This window comes from Hibiscus syriacus, unplaced genomic scaffold (genome assembly GCF_006381635.1).
Source record: "Hibiscus syriacus cultivar Baekdansim isolate YM2019G1 unplaced genomic scaffold, ASM638163v2 tig00003435_pilon, whole genome shotgun sequence".
NCBI lineage: Eukaryota > Viridiplantae > Streptophyta > Magnoliopsida > Malvales > Malvaceae > Hibiscus > Hibiscus syriacus.
The window spans coordinates 1,120,934-1,140,747 of NW_024061971.1; the positions used below are offsets into that span (position 1 = coordinate 1,120,934).

Here is a 19,814-nt window from a genome sequence, read left to right on the forward strand (position 1 = left end):
CTCCATCGAAATGCAGTTACCGTGCATTACGACAGTCGATGTCAGATACTTCATTTGTTATCCCACTCAAGGCAAGGCCAAATTCAAAATCACAAATTTCCCAAGCATTCTCAAACAAATACACTTTACACTGAAGATTCTACACTAGCATGATTTTGCTTAAGGTTTCAAAGACTAAAGCTATCAGCATTTCATGTTCGGTTTGATTGTATACCAAGGAACATTATGCAAGAAGCAATGCCTCGATCCAATGGGAATTTAACATAGAAGGCAAAGTTCGATACCGATACCGAAGCAGGCCAAGCAAATGATGTTTCAAATGCTAACAACCTTAAAACAATGTTCTTCATATATCCGGAATGACCCAAGCACAAGTACAGTTACGACCAGATTTTACCGACGGCTTAACACGCTACAACAAACGAAAACAAACTAAATAAACACATCATGTCTTTTTCTGTTGAGCAGACTTAAAAACGAAAGCCATACTTACCTGGTGAGGCTTCGAGGCGATTTCAACCTGGCTGGTCTACTAAACAGGTTCAAACTGCAGCTTAAAGAAGATTTGAACACATATTCATTGAAGAACCTTTCTTTCATAAACAAAATTGAGGATTAAACTAACTTATCGCGGATATACAGCCAAGTAAGAACGAAAAAGTCGTCTTTGATACATCAATAGCTCTAGTACAGTTGACTCAAGGTTGAAAAACTGAAGATGAACATAAACACAAATGGACCAGCTTTTAATTGAATTAATTGTAATTAAAATCAGAGTAGATAAAAATCACAACTCGCTGAAAGCTTTTGTTTGCATTAGAGAGTTTAGAAGAATTCACAATCTCTCTACTCGTTCTTCCAAGCATACAAAATCAGTGAAAAGCCGGGATTCTGCAACTTTGAATCTTGAAATCTCTGCGAGAACGACCATTGCAAGGAACTCGGACTGGGAATGTTTTGGCTAAACCACAACTTCTCTTCTGATGCACCAGATGTCTTGAACAAAAAAACAGCATTTCCACCGAGTGATGTGCCAAAGAGCCAATTATGCACATCCCAAAACACTTCTATGGCCATCCCATCGACCAAAATGGTATGGTTCCCTCTGAACTTCCACTGCAGACGCTTCACTTGCATCAAGGCCTTTCCATCCACACGAATTACAAGGCATGGATCGCTAACACCAACCATATCGCATTCAATCATCAGATCATGAATCCGATCATTATCACAAAACTGCGCCTTGGTAGTAAATACCGTCTTGCCGAAAACATGCTCTTTCTTGGCCACCAAAATGGCACTAGAAGGAACATGAGTTGCACCAGTTTTCTTACAAGCTTCTTTCTTCATGTCCCCAAGAAGCAAAACCATTTGCTTATTGGCAACAACACCAACATAAAACCCTTCGAACGGTTCAGGCCCAGATCCGAACTTAGCCGAAGAAAGGTCCCAATATACATTGATTTTACAAGAACATGCTTCTAAACTCTTAGACCCTTTTCTCTTGGAGAACAACCAAGGCTTTATATCAACCTTACAAAGACATTGATTTGCAGAATCATCAATCCCTATACTCAACCCTTGCCCCATCAAGCTCTTGGTCCAAGTAACAGTTATTAAACAAGGCCGAACCCGAATTCGACATCGATAAACACAAATAACCAAATTCTGTGCATTTTTACCAGTACCTGATGATGAAAAATCAGTCACTTGCACTCCATTTTCACCAAAACAAGATGGAAAATCTCTCATTTCCCCGACTAAAATCCAGTTCTTTTTCTATTCAATTCTTTACACAAACTGTTTTCTCCCCACCTATTGTAACCTAAAAGGGCACAATTAAAACATACTTAAGAACATGGAAAAGAAAAGTGAAGAAACAAAGAGTAAAAAAGTGGACCCTTGCCTTAAACTGAACAGTTAATAAAACTGTCTCAGAAAAAACATCTCAAAAACCGGTTTTCTAGGTTTGATTTGATCTGAGATGGAACATGTTTATTTCCTGCAAGAAACTGAAAACACCCATCAATGAAAATTTCCCAAAGTTTCAAAATTTGAAGACAAATCAAGAGAATGTGGTGGGGGGACATGTTTCTAGTAAAGTAAAACTTCAACAAAGAGAGAAGTAGACAAAAAAGCAGAGTTCTTTCACTGTAAATCCTCAGGAAAACGACAGACCTGAAAAAGAAAATATTAATGGAAGGAAAACATGAAGGATTTTAGCAACTGAGTATTGCCTGGAAAGGCTGGTTTTTTTAAGATTACTCGTCATCGGCCTGTTGGAGAATATATAATAATTAGAAGGTACAATGACAGAATTATCCTCAATGTTTGTAAAATGATTACTTTAATCTTTATTTATTTAGAACATTTTAGTTTATAACATTTTTAATATTTAGTTATAATATTCATTATTCAAAAAAAATTATTGATTGACTAACGGTCAACCCACGATGTCGATATTATATTTTCATACGTACTTAATTATTAATAGATCAAGTATCAAATCACCTAAAATGATAATTTAACATTGTCATATTATAATGAAGAGAGACATGTATTACATTATTAAAAATAATGATGTGACATGTATTACATCATTTATAATTATTATATAATATGTGTTACGTCAGTAATTAAATATATATAAAAAATAATATATTAATAATATGTGTTGATTATTAATCAATTAATTTTTTTGGATAATTCCATTTTATTATCCAAGAAAGCAGGAAAACCTGCTACAAGAAACATAGCATTACATAAACAACAAATAACACAGTTAAAATCAACAAAAAGCAAGGTTAAAACAACACGCTAGCTCAAATACCCCAGCTAACACAGAGGGCAACGTTCCCCTGGTCAACTCTGCTAATAGACCAGTCATTAAGTCAAATATGAATGGAATCATATATGTCATTTAACACATCACCCACCGGTCTGGCTCTACCCCCAAATAGTCTGCTATTTCTCTCCCTCCAGATGTTGTACACATGGCCAGCAAGTGCCAGCTTCAGCAATTGCACAATGAGAGTCTTACCCTTGAGGAGTTGAGAAGCCTAGGCCAGTTCTCTTTCCCAAGCACTCACGTAACAATTAATCCCACACAAAGACAAAACATTGCCCCATAGATCCCTAGCAAAACCACATCCAAAAAATAGATGGTTGCGAGACTCAGGCTCAGTGTCACAGGATAAGCAATTGACATTATCTATACTCAGCCCCATTCACATAAGTCTCGTTCGAGTGGGAAGCCTATCTAGAACGACCATCCACAAAATGGTGTTATGTTTAGGGATACGACCTGGGAACCAAACCAACTTGTGCAAAGCAACCTTAGGCCCATGTATGCGTAAGTCCTCCCATATACGCCTAATGTTAAGGTTGCAACCAAGGACAACAAATAAATGAGAGACACCAGGCCTCAGTTTGAGAATTCTTCTGAAGTACCAGTTGGCATTTTGGGGGATACTCATCTGCCAGAAGTCCAGATTTTTAATCACATACGCGTGGATCCAAGCCACCCACAAAGAGCCTTCGTTGGCTAGTAGCTTTTTAATTAGGAGCACCATACAGGCTTTATTCCAACCCCCTAGATCAAGAATGCCCAGCCCCCTTCAGACTTCATCAGACAAATTTATCTTCAATTAACCCGAGTACCATTTGCAGACAAGTCAGCCCCTCTCCAGAAGAAACGAGAGCAAAGCTGCTCAACTTTCTTAATTATAGCTTGAGGGAGGATCATCTGCCTGCACCAGAAGTTTGCCATACTAAACAGGATAAAATATATGAGCTGCAGCCTGCCAGCAAAGCTTTGGTGTCTATTTGCCCACGAGTTCAATTTGTCTTTAATCTTATTGATCAGACATTGACAATCCTTGACTGAAATCTTCCTTGTCACCAAAGGAACTCCAAGGTATCTCACTGGGAGAACACCTAATTTAAAGCCAGTAACCTCTCAAATGAGAGCACACAGATCAGCAGACACACCAGCAGAAAACATTTCACACTTGCTAGCGTTAAGCTTTAACCCCGATAGCAAGTAAAAGATATCTAAGACAGACTGCACATCCATTACAGAGTCAATAGCACCCTTACAGAATATGAGGAGATCGTCAGCAAAACAAAGATGGGTTAGATTTATCTTCCTGCACTTAGGATGGAAGTGAAAAATCCCCTTCAAAGCAGCTGTATTAAGTAGTTTTAGTTAAAAATTAAAACACTAAAAATTAAAACACTAAGAATATTGACGAAAATAATTATTTATGTAAATATTAAGGGTAATTTTGTTATTATGTATGGGCAGAAATAAAGATTAAGCAATAAGACAAAAGAAGAAAAAGGTGCTTCATTTGGTGGACCCAAGAAAAACGTGAAAATTGCAATTTGCAAGCACGATTTACGTATATGTATAAACTAACTAATTAATCAAATAATAAAATCTGGTTTTGATCCTTTAACATGAAGACATGGTTGGCATGTTTATGGTGGTGGTATACTTTTATATTTGATGATTACTATATATATATATATATATATATATATTATATTAATTTTATGGTTCTGGAGATATACTTATCTTATTATAATTTAAAATAAGATATATATTTAGGGTTAGTTTGGGAATACTTCTAATAATAAAAAAGTAAGTTTTTATCTTATAAATAAAATTAAACATCAAAAAAATTAATTTAAAATTATGGTTGGAAGAGTGATTTTTAACATAATCTTAAAAGTTCAAATTTTCAGCTTTTGTTGTAGAAAATTAATTTTTGGTGAAATTATATTTTTATTCTTAAATATTAAATATTAAATTTCTAATATAATATCTAAAATTAATATTTTATCTTTTTAATTTTTAATAATAATTTCAAATAGTTAAATTTTAAACCCAATTTTTAAAATATTTTTAAACACTTTTAAAGTTACTTTTCAAAAAATAATACTAAACTGAACCTTCATCGATAATCGAAAATTTTATATATCCTATGAAACATGGTTTTAAATACAAAAATTTAGGTGATTTAAGTCTCCCATGAATTTTCTTTTGGAAGTGAAATTTCGTTGTAAAATCATTACAAAAGAAAGGAATTATAGTGACTCTAATATTAAAATTTAAATTTTACGAAAATATTTACCAAATAATATGGGGATTATTTATATATTTTACCTTAAAATTTAATGAAGTTTTAGGATAAATAAAATTTTTTATTGTTTATAAAAAATAAATATTATTATAATAAGTGGAATGTCGGAGAAAAATAAATGACATTATAAAGAAGAAGAACAGATAAATTTCATGCGGACAAATAGAATATGAAAAGGTGGTAACAAAATCAACAGCATTATTAACTTTTTCCTTCATCATTCCTCCTTTTGTCACCGGTTCACACCATATACAAGGGTAAAGTACATAAATGGTCTATTAATTATATGATATTATTTTAATGAATTCTAGATTATTAAAAGTAACAAATTAAGTTTTTACTATAAGATAATATTTTGTTGAGTTCTCAAACTATTAAAATTTATGAAATGATCACTCAACTATTCATATGTTCCAAATTCATTATTTTTTGTTAAAAATTAACGGTCGTCTAAGTTGAACGTAAATATGTTGACTAAATATGATAAAATTATTTTTAATAATATCTACTAACATCGTCTTTACTTTCAAGTATTAGCTCACCGTCATAATATTTTAGGCACCGACTTAACGATATAATATAAATAGAGAGTATATCCACAAAATACAAGTCAAACGCTTATAAGATCAAATTTTATCACATCCTAGTCAACATGTTAACATCCAGCTAAGATCGTCGTCAATTTCTTAAAAAAATGATGAGTTTAAAAAATATGAATAATCAAATGATCATTTTGTAACTTTTAATAATCAGAAGATTTAACAAACAACATCTTATAGTCTAAAGACCTTTTATGTACTCTACCCTAAATACAAACACAAATTAAATTACTAATATGCATCAAATATATTATATTAATAATATTTTTATTTTTTAACAAGAGTAGAGACAAAATTTTAAAATTTAAAAAAGTGAACATTAAAAAAATTAAATTAAACTATTAACTTTTAAGAGGATCAAATTGTAATTACATTAGTTAATCGAGTGGGCCATGCCCCTATTTGCATCAAGGTTCATAGCTCGTTGAAATCAATTACCAACAAACACAGTAAACAAGTTAACTTGAATTAGAGTAGTATTGAGCTAGATTTTACTTAAAAAAAATATAGAATTGAGTTTAACTCGATTTTAAAAATTATAAGTTTAAAATTGTCAAGTTTGATTCAAACTCGAAATAAAAAATTAAATATCAACTTAAGTTTGAAATATGCTCAGACTTTGATTGAAGTTCAAACTCAAACATAAATTTTAAGTAAATGAAATCCTTATACGTAATTAAAAAAAATAACAACATATAAATGGTATTATTATTAATAATAATTTAATTTAAAAAATCTAAAAAAACTAATATGTTATTTTTTTCAAGTTGCTCACGAGTTTTTCGAGATGGTATCAAATAGCTTGTTTATACTCGTTAAGAATTCGAGTTAAGTCCATTCGATTTCAAAGTGAGCAAACTTTAACTAAATCAATCTTGACTAACTCAATATCTGTCTCGTCTTATTTATAATCCTAAACTATATAATAGAGGAATCAAGCCTACAACACGGATTACTTTTACAGTTAATTAAAATATTTAAATTTAATATATTTGATCAAAATTTTCAAATTACTTTACATTTTAAATTTTATCTGATTTGAGGCAGGTGAAACATCACAATTACTTAAGATAGATCGAGAACGAATAAATCTTTTTTGAATCAAAATTAAAATGACAAAAAAAAAATCAACCCATCCCTGGGACCGTCCTTTCATAATTAGATAATTAACATATCTCGTCCAAGATTCCAATTTTGTGCTTCCCCTAATAGTAAAAAGAATATGTCGGGTTGGACTGTTAAATTGGACCAAATTTGTGAAGTTGGACTCTTAGGACCGGGCCTTGTTAGAGGCTTCAAACAATTTATTTATTTTTTTTGTTTTGGTTTCTTTCTTCTCTAAGTTTTTTCATGACTAATTCGGATCGATCCGAGTCATGCATCCGATTTTGGTGCATGAATCTTTTAGTAGAAATTATCTGCATACACATCAAAAACTATTTAAACGATATCAAATTGCTTACTACTTGAATTAATCTGTTAGTAATATATTTATTTATTTTGATGTTAGGGAAGTAACCATCATAATTTTCCAGAATACATCACTACATTTATGAAACATGGAATAACTACGTAATTAATAACTCTGAATCTGTTAAGGATGAAATTAAGGCTGGAGCCACTTTTAACGATTTAAATTTTGTTTATTTGAACGAAAAATTACGGCCGATAACTCTATTAGAAAAAAATTAAAATATTGTCATTGAGTCGATGCATGATACATTACAATTGAGAGTTTATATCAATCAATAGAATCCTTGTGCACTCATATCATCTAAAACTTAGCAATCTGTCATGCTTTATCAAAAGAATCCATAAGTACGTGTATATGTATCACTTCAAGGGTGGTACCAATGACCGATCTAAAAATTTTTTTAAGAGTGGATACACATGTATTACTAATATAAAATGTTTATATCTAGATAAATATGATAAAATTTCAGAACATGCATGATTAATTTTAAAGGTGGGCACACATACTAACCACAACATATATCTGTCACCGGATGGTACTCATAATTTTACCCAGGTATAGATCGATCGAGGAGCCACTCTCCCTAAAAATAATAAATTATCATATATTTTAGATATTTTCTATTGATAATTTGTTTTCACCTTTAGAATTTTTAAAATTCACCTCTCCTTAAAATTTTAGGAGTTAATCTCTCTATCATAAAATTCTGTGTTCGTTCCTGGTTTTACCTCGCAATGCAGTTATTTAGCAACATGCTGAGTCGGAATGCCTTAAGACTATTGGGGGATGGGCCCCCAAATATTATAATATATATACATTATTAAAATATTAAATTTGCCCCCTCAAGATATGTATATATTAAAATATTAAATTTGAAATAAATATGATCTCATCTTGCGTGAATTCAAATCTCAATATTTGTATTATAAATATAATACCTCTCTACTTAATAAAAAAAATTGGTTGCCTCAAAAATATTATGTATATTACTTTAGAATTTGGAAACCAATTAAATATCATTTATTAAAAACAATTCCTGAGCAATGCAATTCTTCATCAACATGAAAACTAATGTCCTCCTGAAGAAGTTTCTAAAGCTGCTGTTATTTGCATAAATGCAAAAAAGCATGCCAAATGCCTGGAGGAGGTTCCTTTCAAGCTGTCAGGTGGCCTGTGAACCTCAATCCAATGACAACACAAGATGTTGTCATAGTCAAATACTAACCCAAGTTTTGACCTTAATATTCACTCCCTATGACTAAATCTCATCATTACATCTGCAAACCTGTTTTGAAGTAGTGTTTACTTCTAATGTCTTGAGCCCCAGATTTAAAGCATTTGACTGAATAAATTTTGAGTCACTGGCTCATTGCCATGGCTCAATTCAACCCTGAAATGGCACAAAGATTGAATATCACACTGAGTTTTGTTCCTAATGGTAACAAGGTGAAAGATTTATGAAAAGACAGACCACCAATCATTGAATTAGCCTTGCCATTTTTTTTACCTTTCTGCCTGCAAAAATAAGGAAAGAAAAAGATGGAATATGGTGCTAGATATTGTAATCTATCATTCACCTTTGTCTAAGCAAACCAACATTCTCTCTCTCTCTGGATTTTGGTCCCCTCTAAATGCTTCATTTGTTTCACCTACCATGAATCACTCCATCTTGCCAAAATGGGGTGGCTCAGATCCCTCCTCTTCCCATTGAAGAAGCTCTGGTTTCGGATGCACTCGGCTCCAAGAAAAAGTATTTACTTCTCAAAATGCCCATCATTTCAGTTCATTCTGGTCATTTTTTCTGCAATATTTTGCAGCATGCCATGCAATACACATTCTTCATTCATTCATCATGATTGAACATGTTTTTTTTTGTGATTTTCAGGTAGGGGGATTTACATTTTATATGAAGACGTGAAGTCATGCACAGATGAGGATGTTCATGTACTCTGGTCCATACTGGTAGAATCTCATTCACCACAAATCAAATCAAAACAATGAAGCATTTCAAGTATATTTAAACTCTCTTTAGTATCTACATATCAGCAAAAATAAATGCTAGTGGAAGTAAAAAATATCCCTTTTTCTTCTTCTCTTGTTTACACTGTAAAGTAAATGTTCTGTTTGATCATGGCATTGAAGTGAAGTGATTTAGTCTATTGTTCTAAAAAATGAGTCCCAAGTAAACAAAAAGTGGGCATACATTTAACTAATCTATCTACATAACTAAGCTGGATGAGATATCATCCATCATTTAAGTTCCTAGCATTATGATCATTATCTTGATCAGAATACATTGAAATGAAGTTATACAAAACTATTGTGGCATTCAAAGTCGTTTATTTATAGCTTTAAGCGGGCTTGGAGCTCTCCTCCATCTCCATTTTAAGCCACCAAGCTCTAATATCAGTTGACAATGACATAAACATCGTCCGCTTATCCTTGTTGAGGAATAGTTTTGTGGCAAAGTAATACAATTGGCTCTTCTTTGGGACTTCTTCCTCCATGTTATCCAGCAATCGAATTGCCTCGGGGATGTTGTATGGCTCAGAACTCGACTTGGCTGAAGTTGCGGTACTCATGCTTTCAGCCGCACTACACAATCTATCTATCTGCCTAGACAGTTTCGAAACTCTCCCAACTAGTTTTGGTACTTTCTCTTTACCCTTGTTGAGATGAGAAGAGTCTGACTCCGGGGATCTCTTCTTCTGGTGGGGTGGCTCTGACTGGTGCTCGGATTCGGAGTGAGCCAGAGGATTCTGTTCCATAAAATGGTTATCTATCTCATGCAAACGTTCACCCATTGCCTTTTTCGGCATTTGAATCTCCTCTACAGTGACAACAACCTCCTCGGCCTCTAGTTTAGGTGGTTCATCATCATCGGTTCCATCAATTGACTGTAAACCAAATGTGTGCACGAAAGTTGCATCGTCATTGATACCCTGAAACATCCAATCCAATTTGTTTTCCAGTTCTGGATCAATACCACCATTTTTAAACTTTGTAGCCTCGGGCATTATCTGCACTTTTATATACGAGTATTATCGATCTTCTAGACAAGAAATTGGAAAGAACAAAAAGATGAATAAACACTTTGTTATGAGAATCAATCATGCACCTTCAGCTTCTTTTCCCACCATGCCTCTGAAGTATCGAGATTGTTCTTATTTGGATCCCAACCCAAACAGGTATCATTCCCTTTGAGCTGTTTCCATAGCTTCCATTCTTTTTTCAGTAGATCCCACCGATTCTTCAGCTGCGACTTCTCGTATTCTTTACCGGTTTCTTTGTTAAAATTTGCAACCAACCTCGACCACCCTTCCTTTTTAAAGTAAGTTCCTCTCCTGCAATTATGATCTTTTTCCTTTATACAAAGATCACAGAATATCATCGTTAAGTTCCTGTCCCATACTGCCTTGATTTTCTCGTTACTCCTACCTCGAGGAACTTCTGTTGTAACAATTCGAGCATTTTTCATCTATAACAAAAGTAACAGAAAAACAGAATCACATAAACTTGCTGGTAATAGAAAAAATAAAAGAAAAAAAGTAATCTGTTAAGAACTGAAGTTGATCAAAGTATAAACCATTCTGTTTCTGAACAAAAAAGAGAATCACACATTGATCAACCGAACAATACTGATGGCAACCAAGCTAATTAACATTCCAGAGTTGCTTATACATACAGCCACACACTAGCATAAGCATACGAAAGTTGTTTTCATTAGCAGGTTTGCAGAGATACGTATGTTTGACCCAATCCTAGGTGTTTGTGTGTATCCTGAGATCAAAGAGTTGAACTCGATTTGATACTCTTGCCAAATAGTAAAATCATGTACATACATGTATGTATGTATAACACACCCACAAGTATTCACATACATGCACACATTCATACGTACAAGAGACAAGATACACATTCTTACATGCAGGCATATACAAATAAACAGTCGCACATAAATATATACTCGTATATACATGCTGAAACACACAGGCAACAAGAAAACTTGGCCAACAAGAAGTAGCTACAATTTTTAGCTCTTTATAATAGCCCCTTTTTATAAATTGTGAGCCTTGAAACCCTAAAATAATAAACTAAATATTGTTCAAGCCATGAAAGAATAGCATGGGAAAAAAACCCATAGGAGAAAAATTGCAGAGCAACACAAAATAAGCAAACCCCATCAACCAAACAGCATTGAAACAAAAAACCCAGAAATAAAAATCATAAACGAATCAACTTTTACGAGTACACTCGAAAATAAACCCCAAATTGGTGGTTTGAAAGAAGGAAAAAAGATAGGGAAAATTAAGAGGAGGGAAATCGGTACCTTGGGAAGAAATGAGGGCAGAAAATGTATGGATTATTACATGGAATAAACGGAATAAAGATTTTGTTGATGAGAGAGTGATGAATCTGCAGTGAGAACCTTTTTGCGTTTGTCCAAACGCGTGTTTGATGGACGTTTAGGTCCCAAACGCGGTTGGGATCGCGTTTGAACGCAGTGTGCAATTATGCCACGTGGAGAAGTTAACGTCATGTTTGGCAGGAAAAAAACTATAGAAGTAATGTGGGGAAATAATTTAGGATAATTTTAAGATAATAAAAGGATTAATCCATTTTAACCCCTAATGTTTACCGATTTTTCAACTTGGTACCTAATGTTATACGGAGGAGGGTTCACGAACATAAGTCCCCTAAAATTTAAATATAAGTAAAGATTTATAGCATTTTTACTCTTATAACATTTTATGTCATTGTCAATTTAAATACAAGTAAAATTAGTTTTTTATCCCCTTATTTTATTTAGCTTAATAAACGAACGTTATACATAATATTCACGAATAGTTCATCAAATGCTCTATTCATTTACACATGTAATCATGATCAAAAGCTTCATCATTTTGCCATGTTTGTTGAACAATTCATCGTCACCATTTCATACAAGTCTCAAACACTACAATCATGAGTTACAATCACCATCTATGATTAGAGTAATCCCGAGTCATTACTACCAATCTCATTCGATCATTGTTCAAAGTCACAACCACCAATAACATCATATAAACAACAACAACAAAATCAAGCAAAAAACAACAAAAAAGAAAAATAAAAGAAACCAATCAATTCCATCTTAAGGAGTTTTTGATGAATATTATTGGTGAGAAAGTTCTGTTTAGTTAGAAGATCGACATAATTCGATTTTAAGTTGATTCGATAGTTGAAAATAACAAATTAAAAAAATTTTATTTTTAGTTTCGATTGAGATTTTAAAAGATTGAAATGTTTTCTGGTGAATCTGAAAAAATGTAAACAAAGAAAAAAAAAGTTTGATGATGTTTTCAATAAAAAAATGTTTAATATAAAAAAGTGTTCAAATTATATTGTTTTTCTTAAAGTGGTATCTAATTTTTTTTTTAGTAAATTCAGGTGCCTAACGTTACAAACATTACCATTTTAGGTGCCCGACCGTAACAGTCGTTAAAAAATTTCGTTAATTGATACATGTCACGCTCTGGTAATTTATTTAAAAAAAATTATAAATATTATTATATTATAAAACACATTTTTTTCAAATCTTAAAAAAACCTAAAATTTTAAAAAGTTTAACTTCAATCCCTATACCCACGTCGGCCGCCGTCCTTTATCATCATTGTTTTCATCGACTAAATCTACTCTCATCCGCGTCTCAAGCCGACTACTAGCCACCCGACGAACAATCACTGAATAACCCTAATTGCGATTTAAATCCATGAATGTGATAGAAAAAATTGCGACTATTCGAGATCCCACGGGGCTCAATGGCACGAGAGATCGTATGAATGTCGACGATCGAAAAGAGAGAAGGTAATGGCGGCATCGTCAGTGATGGTTGTGGCCAGAAAATGAGATAGTAAGGTTGAGTTAGGATTTTTAGGGTTGATTTTAGGAATATTTAGGGATTTGAGTTTTTTTTTGTAATTTTAGAAAAAATAGATTTTTTAATAAAATAATATTTTTTAAAATAATGAAATTTCTAAAATTACTAGAATGTGACATGTGTCACTTAACAGAGTTTTTTAACAGCCGTTACAATTGAGACAACCTAAAATGGTAACATTTGTAACTTTAGGTATCTAGAATAACCAAAAAAAATATAAACATCATTTCGAAAAAAAATGTACTTTAGACTTTTTTTTGTATTAAGCCATAAAAAATAACAAAGCATCAATAAAATTGACAGCAAAAGGAGAAGTGCATTTGCAATTTCAAATTTGAGAAACTTTGGGTTTTTTGGGAAGGTTTTTAAAGTTTCACCATAATATTTCTTTAACGACGACGACAATTACTATAAACGAATTAAAAATTCAGTGAATGTATTACAAGTTTGGTGATTAAAATGCAATCATCCTAAATTTTGGAGATCATTGAATGTAGTTTACCCTTAGTTATTTAAAAACATATACATACCTCGACTCTTTTGTCTAAAATGAGGGCTCACGAGGTAAGTAAGCCAGGAAATAGCCAACTATCGTGGTCCTTCCTCTTCCTAGGCAATTTACTTCAAAACAACATCAGCAAAAGATAAGGGAAAAAGATGGCACTATCCATTAAAATATTAATCTCAACTTCAACAAGAAACTCAACACAAGATTTAATCATCTTTTACCTCTGTTAAACTGAAAACAGAAGTATTTTCCTCTGTTGAAGATTAACCATCTTCCATTCTTTCATTTCTTCTACTTTGTTTCAACATCCAAAAGACTTTTTTTTTTTCAGTGTTGTAGAAAAACAATTGAACCTTGGAAGCTGAATTCTTCAACAGATTCTTTTACTACTATTTTAATTGCCAAAGCTTCTTCTTTTATGGTTCCTTTTATTGGTTGATCAAAGAAAGAAATTGGAACTTGTTATTAGTTGAGAAGGAAAGTTAAAGTTTCATATTTTTCTGGTTCTCCATGGCTTCTGCTTCTGTTCTGTTTGCAGCCACTGGTTTAGGTTCAATGGCTCGGGTGAAGTCTCCAAGGCTCTTCGTGAAGTCTTCTTTAGACACCAATGTTTCTGACATGAGCTTTAATGGTTATTTCTCTCTCTTTGCTCCTGAATTTTTCATCTGCCTTCTTTGTTTCCCCCTTTAGGGGCTCTTCTACATTCTGGGTATTCTTGTTTTTCTCATATTTTTGTGTTATTTTTGGTAGATAAGTGTTGTGAAATTATTTAGTTTAGATGAATTTTCAAGGACACCATAGTTTAAAAGGATTGTTTCAAGTACCTAAAGCCTATAATACATAAAGATGTGTAAATGACGACGATACACACCGTAAAAGTGGGATGGCTAAAGGGGAGGTTGCTATCGGAGTTTTGTGTCACTAGAAGGTGTCTCTAAAATTTAAGGAAAAAAATTATAGAATGACAATAAGTCCAGCGCTGCTGTATGGATCAGAATGTTGGGCAATTAAGAAGGATCACGTAAGGAGGATGAAGGCCGCAGAAATGAGAATGCTTCGATGGGCATGTAGTAAGACTCTGTAGGACATGACATCAAACTCTGCAATTAGGATGTCATTGGGGGTGATACCTGTATCCGAAAAATAGAGGGAGGGAAGATTACGATGGTTTAGACATGTTCTTAGGCGATAACCGTCAGATGCGGTCAGGAGAGTAGAATCAATTACAGTCGACGGTGCCAAAAGGAGAGGACGACAATGGAAGAAGTGAGTAGACTGCTTGAGATCTGATTTGAAGGATTTAGCCCTTACCGAGAACATGACCTCTGACAGGAAAGTATGGAGACTTAAAATCAGGGTAGCCGAGTAGTGTGGGACACAACCATATGGTGTAGCATCATCTGTCTTCTTTTTAATGCATTTATAGTAATTTCCACGACTTCTACTATTTATACGATTATATCATTGGAATTTATGAAAGCTTAGAACTAGAGTAGCAGAGTAGTATTGTCTTAGTTTAGGTTTTAACCCATTTGAATTTATTCATTCTCGTACCTTGCTATCGCTGACTACGGTATATCTTTCTCTTCATGTTCTCTTTTTAAATTTAGCCGGGACTTACGTTTCTGTCTATATGCAGAAATTTTTACGCAATGATTTATTTGCAGGGATTACTTCCCATTACAGACACACATATGAAGACTGTTCAACTATGTATTTATTTATTTATTTATTTATTTATACATGTATTGTATTTTATCTTTATTTTTAATTTTCTGATTGTCGGAGGTCTTCCACGGAAGCTGCTCTCAACCTGGCGTTGGGGGCAGCCTACTACGCTACCTCCCCTTACCCTATTGCATATAGAAATAGGGTTTTGTTGTTGTTGTGGTAGATAATTGGATTGTTTATTTTGCAGCTCCAAAGGGATTGTTTCCACCTGAACCTGAACATTACCGGGGACCAAAGCTGAAGGTGGCGATTATCGGAGCCGGACTTGCTGGCATGTCAACAGCTGTTGAGCTATTGGATCAAGGCCATGAGGTTTTTCTTATCTCTAGATACTTGTTTTGACAATCTTAACCGGATTGGCCTTTCAATATGAATAGAAATTACAAAGTAGAACCATATTTTTACAATTTTCGGTTTCGGATAACCTATTTCTGCAAACTTCTTTCCTTAAATAAACATGGTTTGTTGATAATTCGATATAGTGGCAGTAATTTGATGATTACTTCGGTTTCTTCAGGTTGATATATATGAGTCCAGGCCATTAATTGGAGGCAAAGTAGGTTCTTTTGTTGATAGAAAGGGAAATCACATTGAGATGGGGCTGCATGTTTTTTTTTGGTTGCTACAACAATCTATTTCGTTTGATGAAAAAGGTGAAGCACAGGGCCTTACGATAGTGATACAACTTTCCCATGTTCATTGCCATTGTATAATTCATGCCATTATATCGGATACCTATATCTGGCATTTGCACCAGAGTCCGTGTAACATAGTGTCATCCATTTTACCGTAGGTTAAACTGTCTATCTGGCCTCTGATAGTTTTTCCTTGACCCCTACTTGATTCTAGGTGGGTGCAGATAAAAAATCTACTCGTGAAGGATCATACTCACACATTTGTAAACAAAGGGGGCGAAATTGGTGGTATGGTTTGCGTTAAATCCTATTTTAACAAGTTCGAAGATACTAAATTTTATGTTAAGGTCTTACTTTAAAAAATCGAATTAAAATTGTAATTCTTTTAGTCATGCTTTCCTTTGTTCAATTCATGACTTTGTGTTTGGATCCAGAACTTGATTTTAGATTTCCAGTCGGAGCTCCCTTGCATGGAATTAATGCCTTTTTGACTACAAATCAACTGCAGGTTTTCTACTATCCTTTTCTCAGCTATTAATATTGCTACTGCCACCGTAATATCGTCAATGGCATTTCTAAGACTTGTTTTCCCGAATCCTTAAGTTATATAGTCTACTCTACAGTATATCTTTCTTGTTAATACAAGTTTTACTTGTATTACCCAAGTAGTAGTTGGTACTTATGCTACTCTATTCTTTCTTTTTTTTCATTTGCAGACTTATGATAAAGCAAGAAATGCCGTGGCACTTGCCTTAAGTCCGGTCGAGAAGGCTCTTGTTGATCCAGATGGAGCGATTAGGGATATAAGAGATTTAGATAGTGTATGTAAGATTACTTTAATAGATACTTATTTAACATCTAAATAGCATTAAGTGTCCTACACTATATATGATCCTTTCTTTCGTTCCTGTTTAGAAGGTAGTTGAACTTGAATTATATTTGCTCGTGCTTTTCTTATTCTTCAATTATATTTGCTCTTCTCCGTATCCTTCTTTCCCGATAAACAACTAGTTCTCGCCATTTTCTCTTTACTTTTTCCCTATGCATTTCCCATATACTTAAAATTCATTTTCTACTTGCAGATAAGCTTCTCTGATTGGTTTTTATCTAAAGGCGGTACACGCACTAGTATCCAGAGAATGTGGGATCCGGTTGCTTATGCCTTGGGTTTCATCAACTGTGATAACATAAGCGCTCGTTGCATGCTCACCATTTTCTCTCTGTTTGCCACTAAGACAGAGGCTTCCCTTCTGCGAATGCTAAAGGGTTCTCCCGATGTATACTTGAGTGGTCCCATCAGAAATTACATAACTGAAAGAGGAGGCAGGTATGTTATAAATATAGGCATGTGAACTATTTAGTAGGGATAATAGTTCACTTATAGGTTTCTTCTATGAATAAAACTAGTCCTCGTTTTTAATATAGCTTTATTTGCTAAAACAGGTTCCATCTGAGGTGGGGATGCAGAGAGATACTTTATGATAAATTCGCTGATGGAGAGATATATGTCACAGGACTTGCCATGTCTAAAGTAAATCACCTCTAACGTTGGTTCATGTAAATATTGGAAATTTAATTTCAAATTATGCATTTGATCAGAACAGTTTCGTACATCTAGTCTATGCAAGGACTGGGATGTTCTTACCGGTTGTACGATATGAAAAAAAAATTAATATGCAATCTGAATTTCTTAAAGATGTTAAGGCTTTGAGTTCACTTTTTTATTTTATTGTAGGCTACTAACAAGAAACTTGTAAAAGCCGATGCTTACATTGCTGGTCTGTAGTCGGATCTTCCTGTTCAAAAAGTTCCATTTTCAGCTTTCATTTGATAGAAAAAAATTCTTTATCATTGTTTCTCTTTTGATGACAGCATGTGATGTCCCCGGAATAAAAAGGTTACTTCCATCCCAGTGGAGGGAAATGCAATTTTTTAATGACATTTACGAGCTAGTCGGAGTGCCGGTCGTTACCGTACAACTTAGGTACAATGGCTGGGTCACGGAGTTGCAGGATGTGGAGCGGTCAAGGTAATTCTTCCACCTTATTTTAATGTGGGTTGCAAATACAGTTATGAATAAAACTCGCTTATTGTGCTTCATTTACTTATTTGTCCTTAACTCGTTAAAAGGCAACTGAGGCAAGCTGTTGGCCTTGATAATCTCCTGTACACTCCGGATGCGGATTTCTCCTGCTTTGCAGACTTAGCTCTCACTTCTCCGGAAGATTACTACATTGAGGGACAATGTTCATTGCTCCAGTAAGGACATGTTTTTTTCTTAGTGTTATTACTCTTTATATTAACATTGTGCAATGATTTTTCCTCTTTTGTTACATATTACTATGTTCAGTAATTATATTTTCCGTGCTGGACGTAAAAACGATAAAAGATTATTTCAGTCTTCGACAATCTAAATACCATTTAATCATTTATACCATGTTAATTGTTGGATATGAAACCTGTGAATAGGACTGTTGAGACTTCTCCATGTTCTCTTTTAACGGGTTGTTGCTTGTTTGGACGGTGTCTTTCAGATGTGTCTTAACGCCAGGTGACCCTTACATGCCATTGCCGAATGACGAAATCATAAAGAGAGTAGCAAAGCAGGTTAGAAACTCCTAAGGAACCCTTGTTCTTACGTTATATAATGTTCGAGTCTTTGGGTCCACTAGTTTCTATAACATGCATTTGGTTGGATTCTTAAACATATCTGCATAGGCACACAACTATAATCTCTAAGAGGAGCTATATCAAAAGTAATTGCAGACAACAACAATTGAGAAAAGAATTTAGGTTTGCTCATGTTTTTCTTCAATATCTGCTAGTTTAGTTAACTGTTTCATGTGTTAACAAGTTCGGCCGGAGAGTTTCTAGTTTGGCTTGCCGATGGATCTTGTCCGGATTCAATGGCAGAAGAGGACCAGAGCCGATTATCTTTGTAGCAGTTTACTTTCAACACCTCTTCACCACTGTCTCAAACGCCTTTGTGATTACTGTCATTAACCATTCGTACCTTATTTGATGTTTTCATGAAGGTTATTGAAATTTCACTCTCATCATCTTCATCACATCCTTAATCTTCCTGTTTTGTTGGCAGGTTTCGGTTTTATTCCCCTCATCTCGAGGTTTAGAAGTTACTTGGTCATCTGTTGTCAAAATCGGGCAATCTCTATATCGCGAGGGACCTGGTAAAGATCCATTCAGACCTGGTAAACATCGGTGCTGAAGTCGGCCGTCGTGTCACCTCCTGCATTGCTTGAAAGACTAACTGTTTCTACTAGTTGAGAAAAAGTAGTATATCAATACAGTTTTAAATATGTGTATATATATATATATATATATATATATATTTGTATTTCCCTAGCTTAAGTATCCTAAAGAGTATTTAAAACTGTATTGATAAACCTAGCTATTTAAACCTTTTGAAAGAAAGATGACAATGGTATAAAATTTCCATGGTATTACTGTTTGCAGGATTATATAGATAGCATGGAAGGAGCAACTTTGTCTGGCAGGCAAGCATCAGCCTACATATGCGACGCAGGGGAAGAGTAAGTGGCACTGCAAAAGAAGCTTGCTGCAGTTGGATCTCAACAACAGATTCCTGATGAGTTAAGCCTTGTATAAATACTTCATTTGTATAGTTTTATACCCAAGCCTCCTCAAATATGGCTGCTCAATACATTTAACATTATGTAATCCAAGGAAGTTTATACAAGGGGTTTACAAAATGAAAAACAGGTAGCTTTCTCATATATTGATAACTTTTGACACTTGAATTCAATGATTTTAGAGTTCAA

At 33.9% G+C, this 19,814-nt stretch overlaps 2 protein-coding genes and 1 pseudogene across 2 annotated transcripts; 1 reads left to right on the top strand and 2 right to left on the bottom strand.

Annotated features, from left to right (window-relative positions):
• Positions 1 to 721: 721 nt before the first annotated feature.
• On the bottom strand, positions 722 to 2,165 carry LOC120177364. Its single transcript, XM_039183547.1, has 3 exons — positions 2,110 to 2,165; positions 1,907 to 2,002; positions 722 to 1,825 (listed from the first exon to the last, which is right to left on the bottom strand). Exon 3 carries the CDS (start codon positions 1,750 to 1,752, stop codon positions 847 to 849), a length of 906 nt encoding a protein of 301 aa, XP_039039478.1. The 5' UTR covers positions 1,753 to 1,825; positions 1,907 to 2,002; positions 2,110 to 2,165; the 3' UTR covers positions 722 to 846.
• A 7,331-nt stretch (positions 2,166 to 9,496) lies between these two features.
• Positions 9,497 to 11,702, bottom strand: LOC120177374 (L10-interacting MYB domain-containing protein-like). The gene is made up of 3 exons (XM_039183554.1): positions 11,551 to 11,702; positions 10,339 to 10,698; positions 9,497 to 10,240 (listed from the first exon to the last, which is right to left on the bottom strand). Exons 2-3 carry the CDS (start codon positions 10,696 to 10,698, stop codon positions 9,572 to 9,574), a joined length of 1,029 nt encoding a protein of 342 aa, XP_039039485.1. The 5' UTR covers positions 11,551 to 11,702; the 3' UTR covers positions 9,497 to 9,571.
• Positions 11,703 to 13,974: 2,272 nt separating this feature from the next.
• Positions 13,975 to 19,715, top strand: LOC120177400 (annotated as a pseudogene).
• Positions 19,716 to 19,814: the final 99 nt, after the last annotated feature.

What these genes read in the sequence shown, in the direction of transcription:
- LOC120177364 (XM_039183547.1), bottom strand. Translation starts at nt 1,752, where the DNA reads ATGAGAGATTTTCCATCTTGTTTTGGTGAAAATGGAGTGCAAGTGACT.
- LOC120177374 (XM_039183554.1), bottom strand. Translation starts at nt 10,698, where the DNA reads ATGAAAAATGCTCGAATTGTTACAACAGAAGTTCCTCGAGGTAGGAGT. An exon ending in GGTGGGAAAAGAAGCTGAAG is followed by an intron (nt 10,241 to 10,338) that starts GTGCATGATTGA and finishes ATAAAAGTGCAG; the next exon opens with ATAATGCCCGAGGCTACAAA.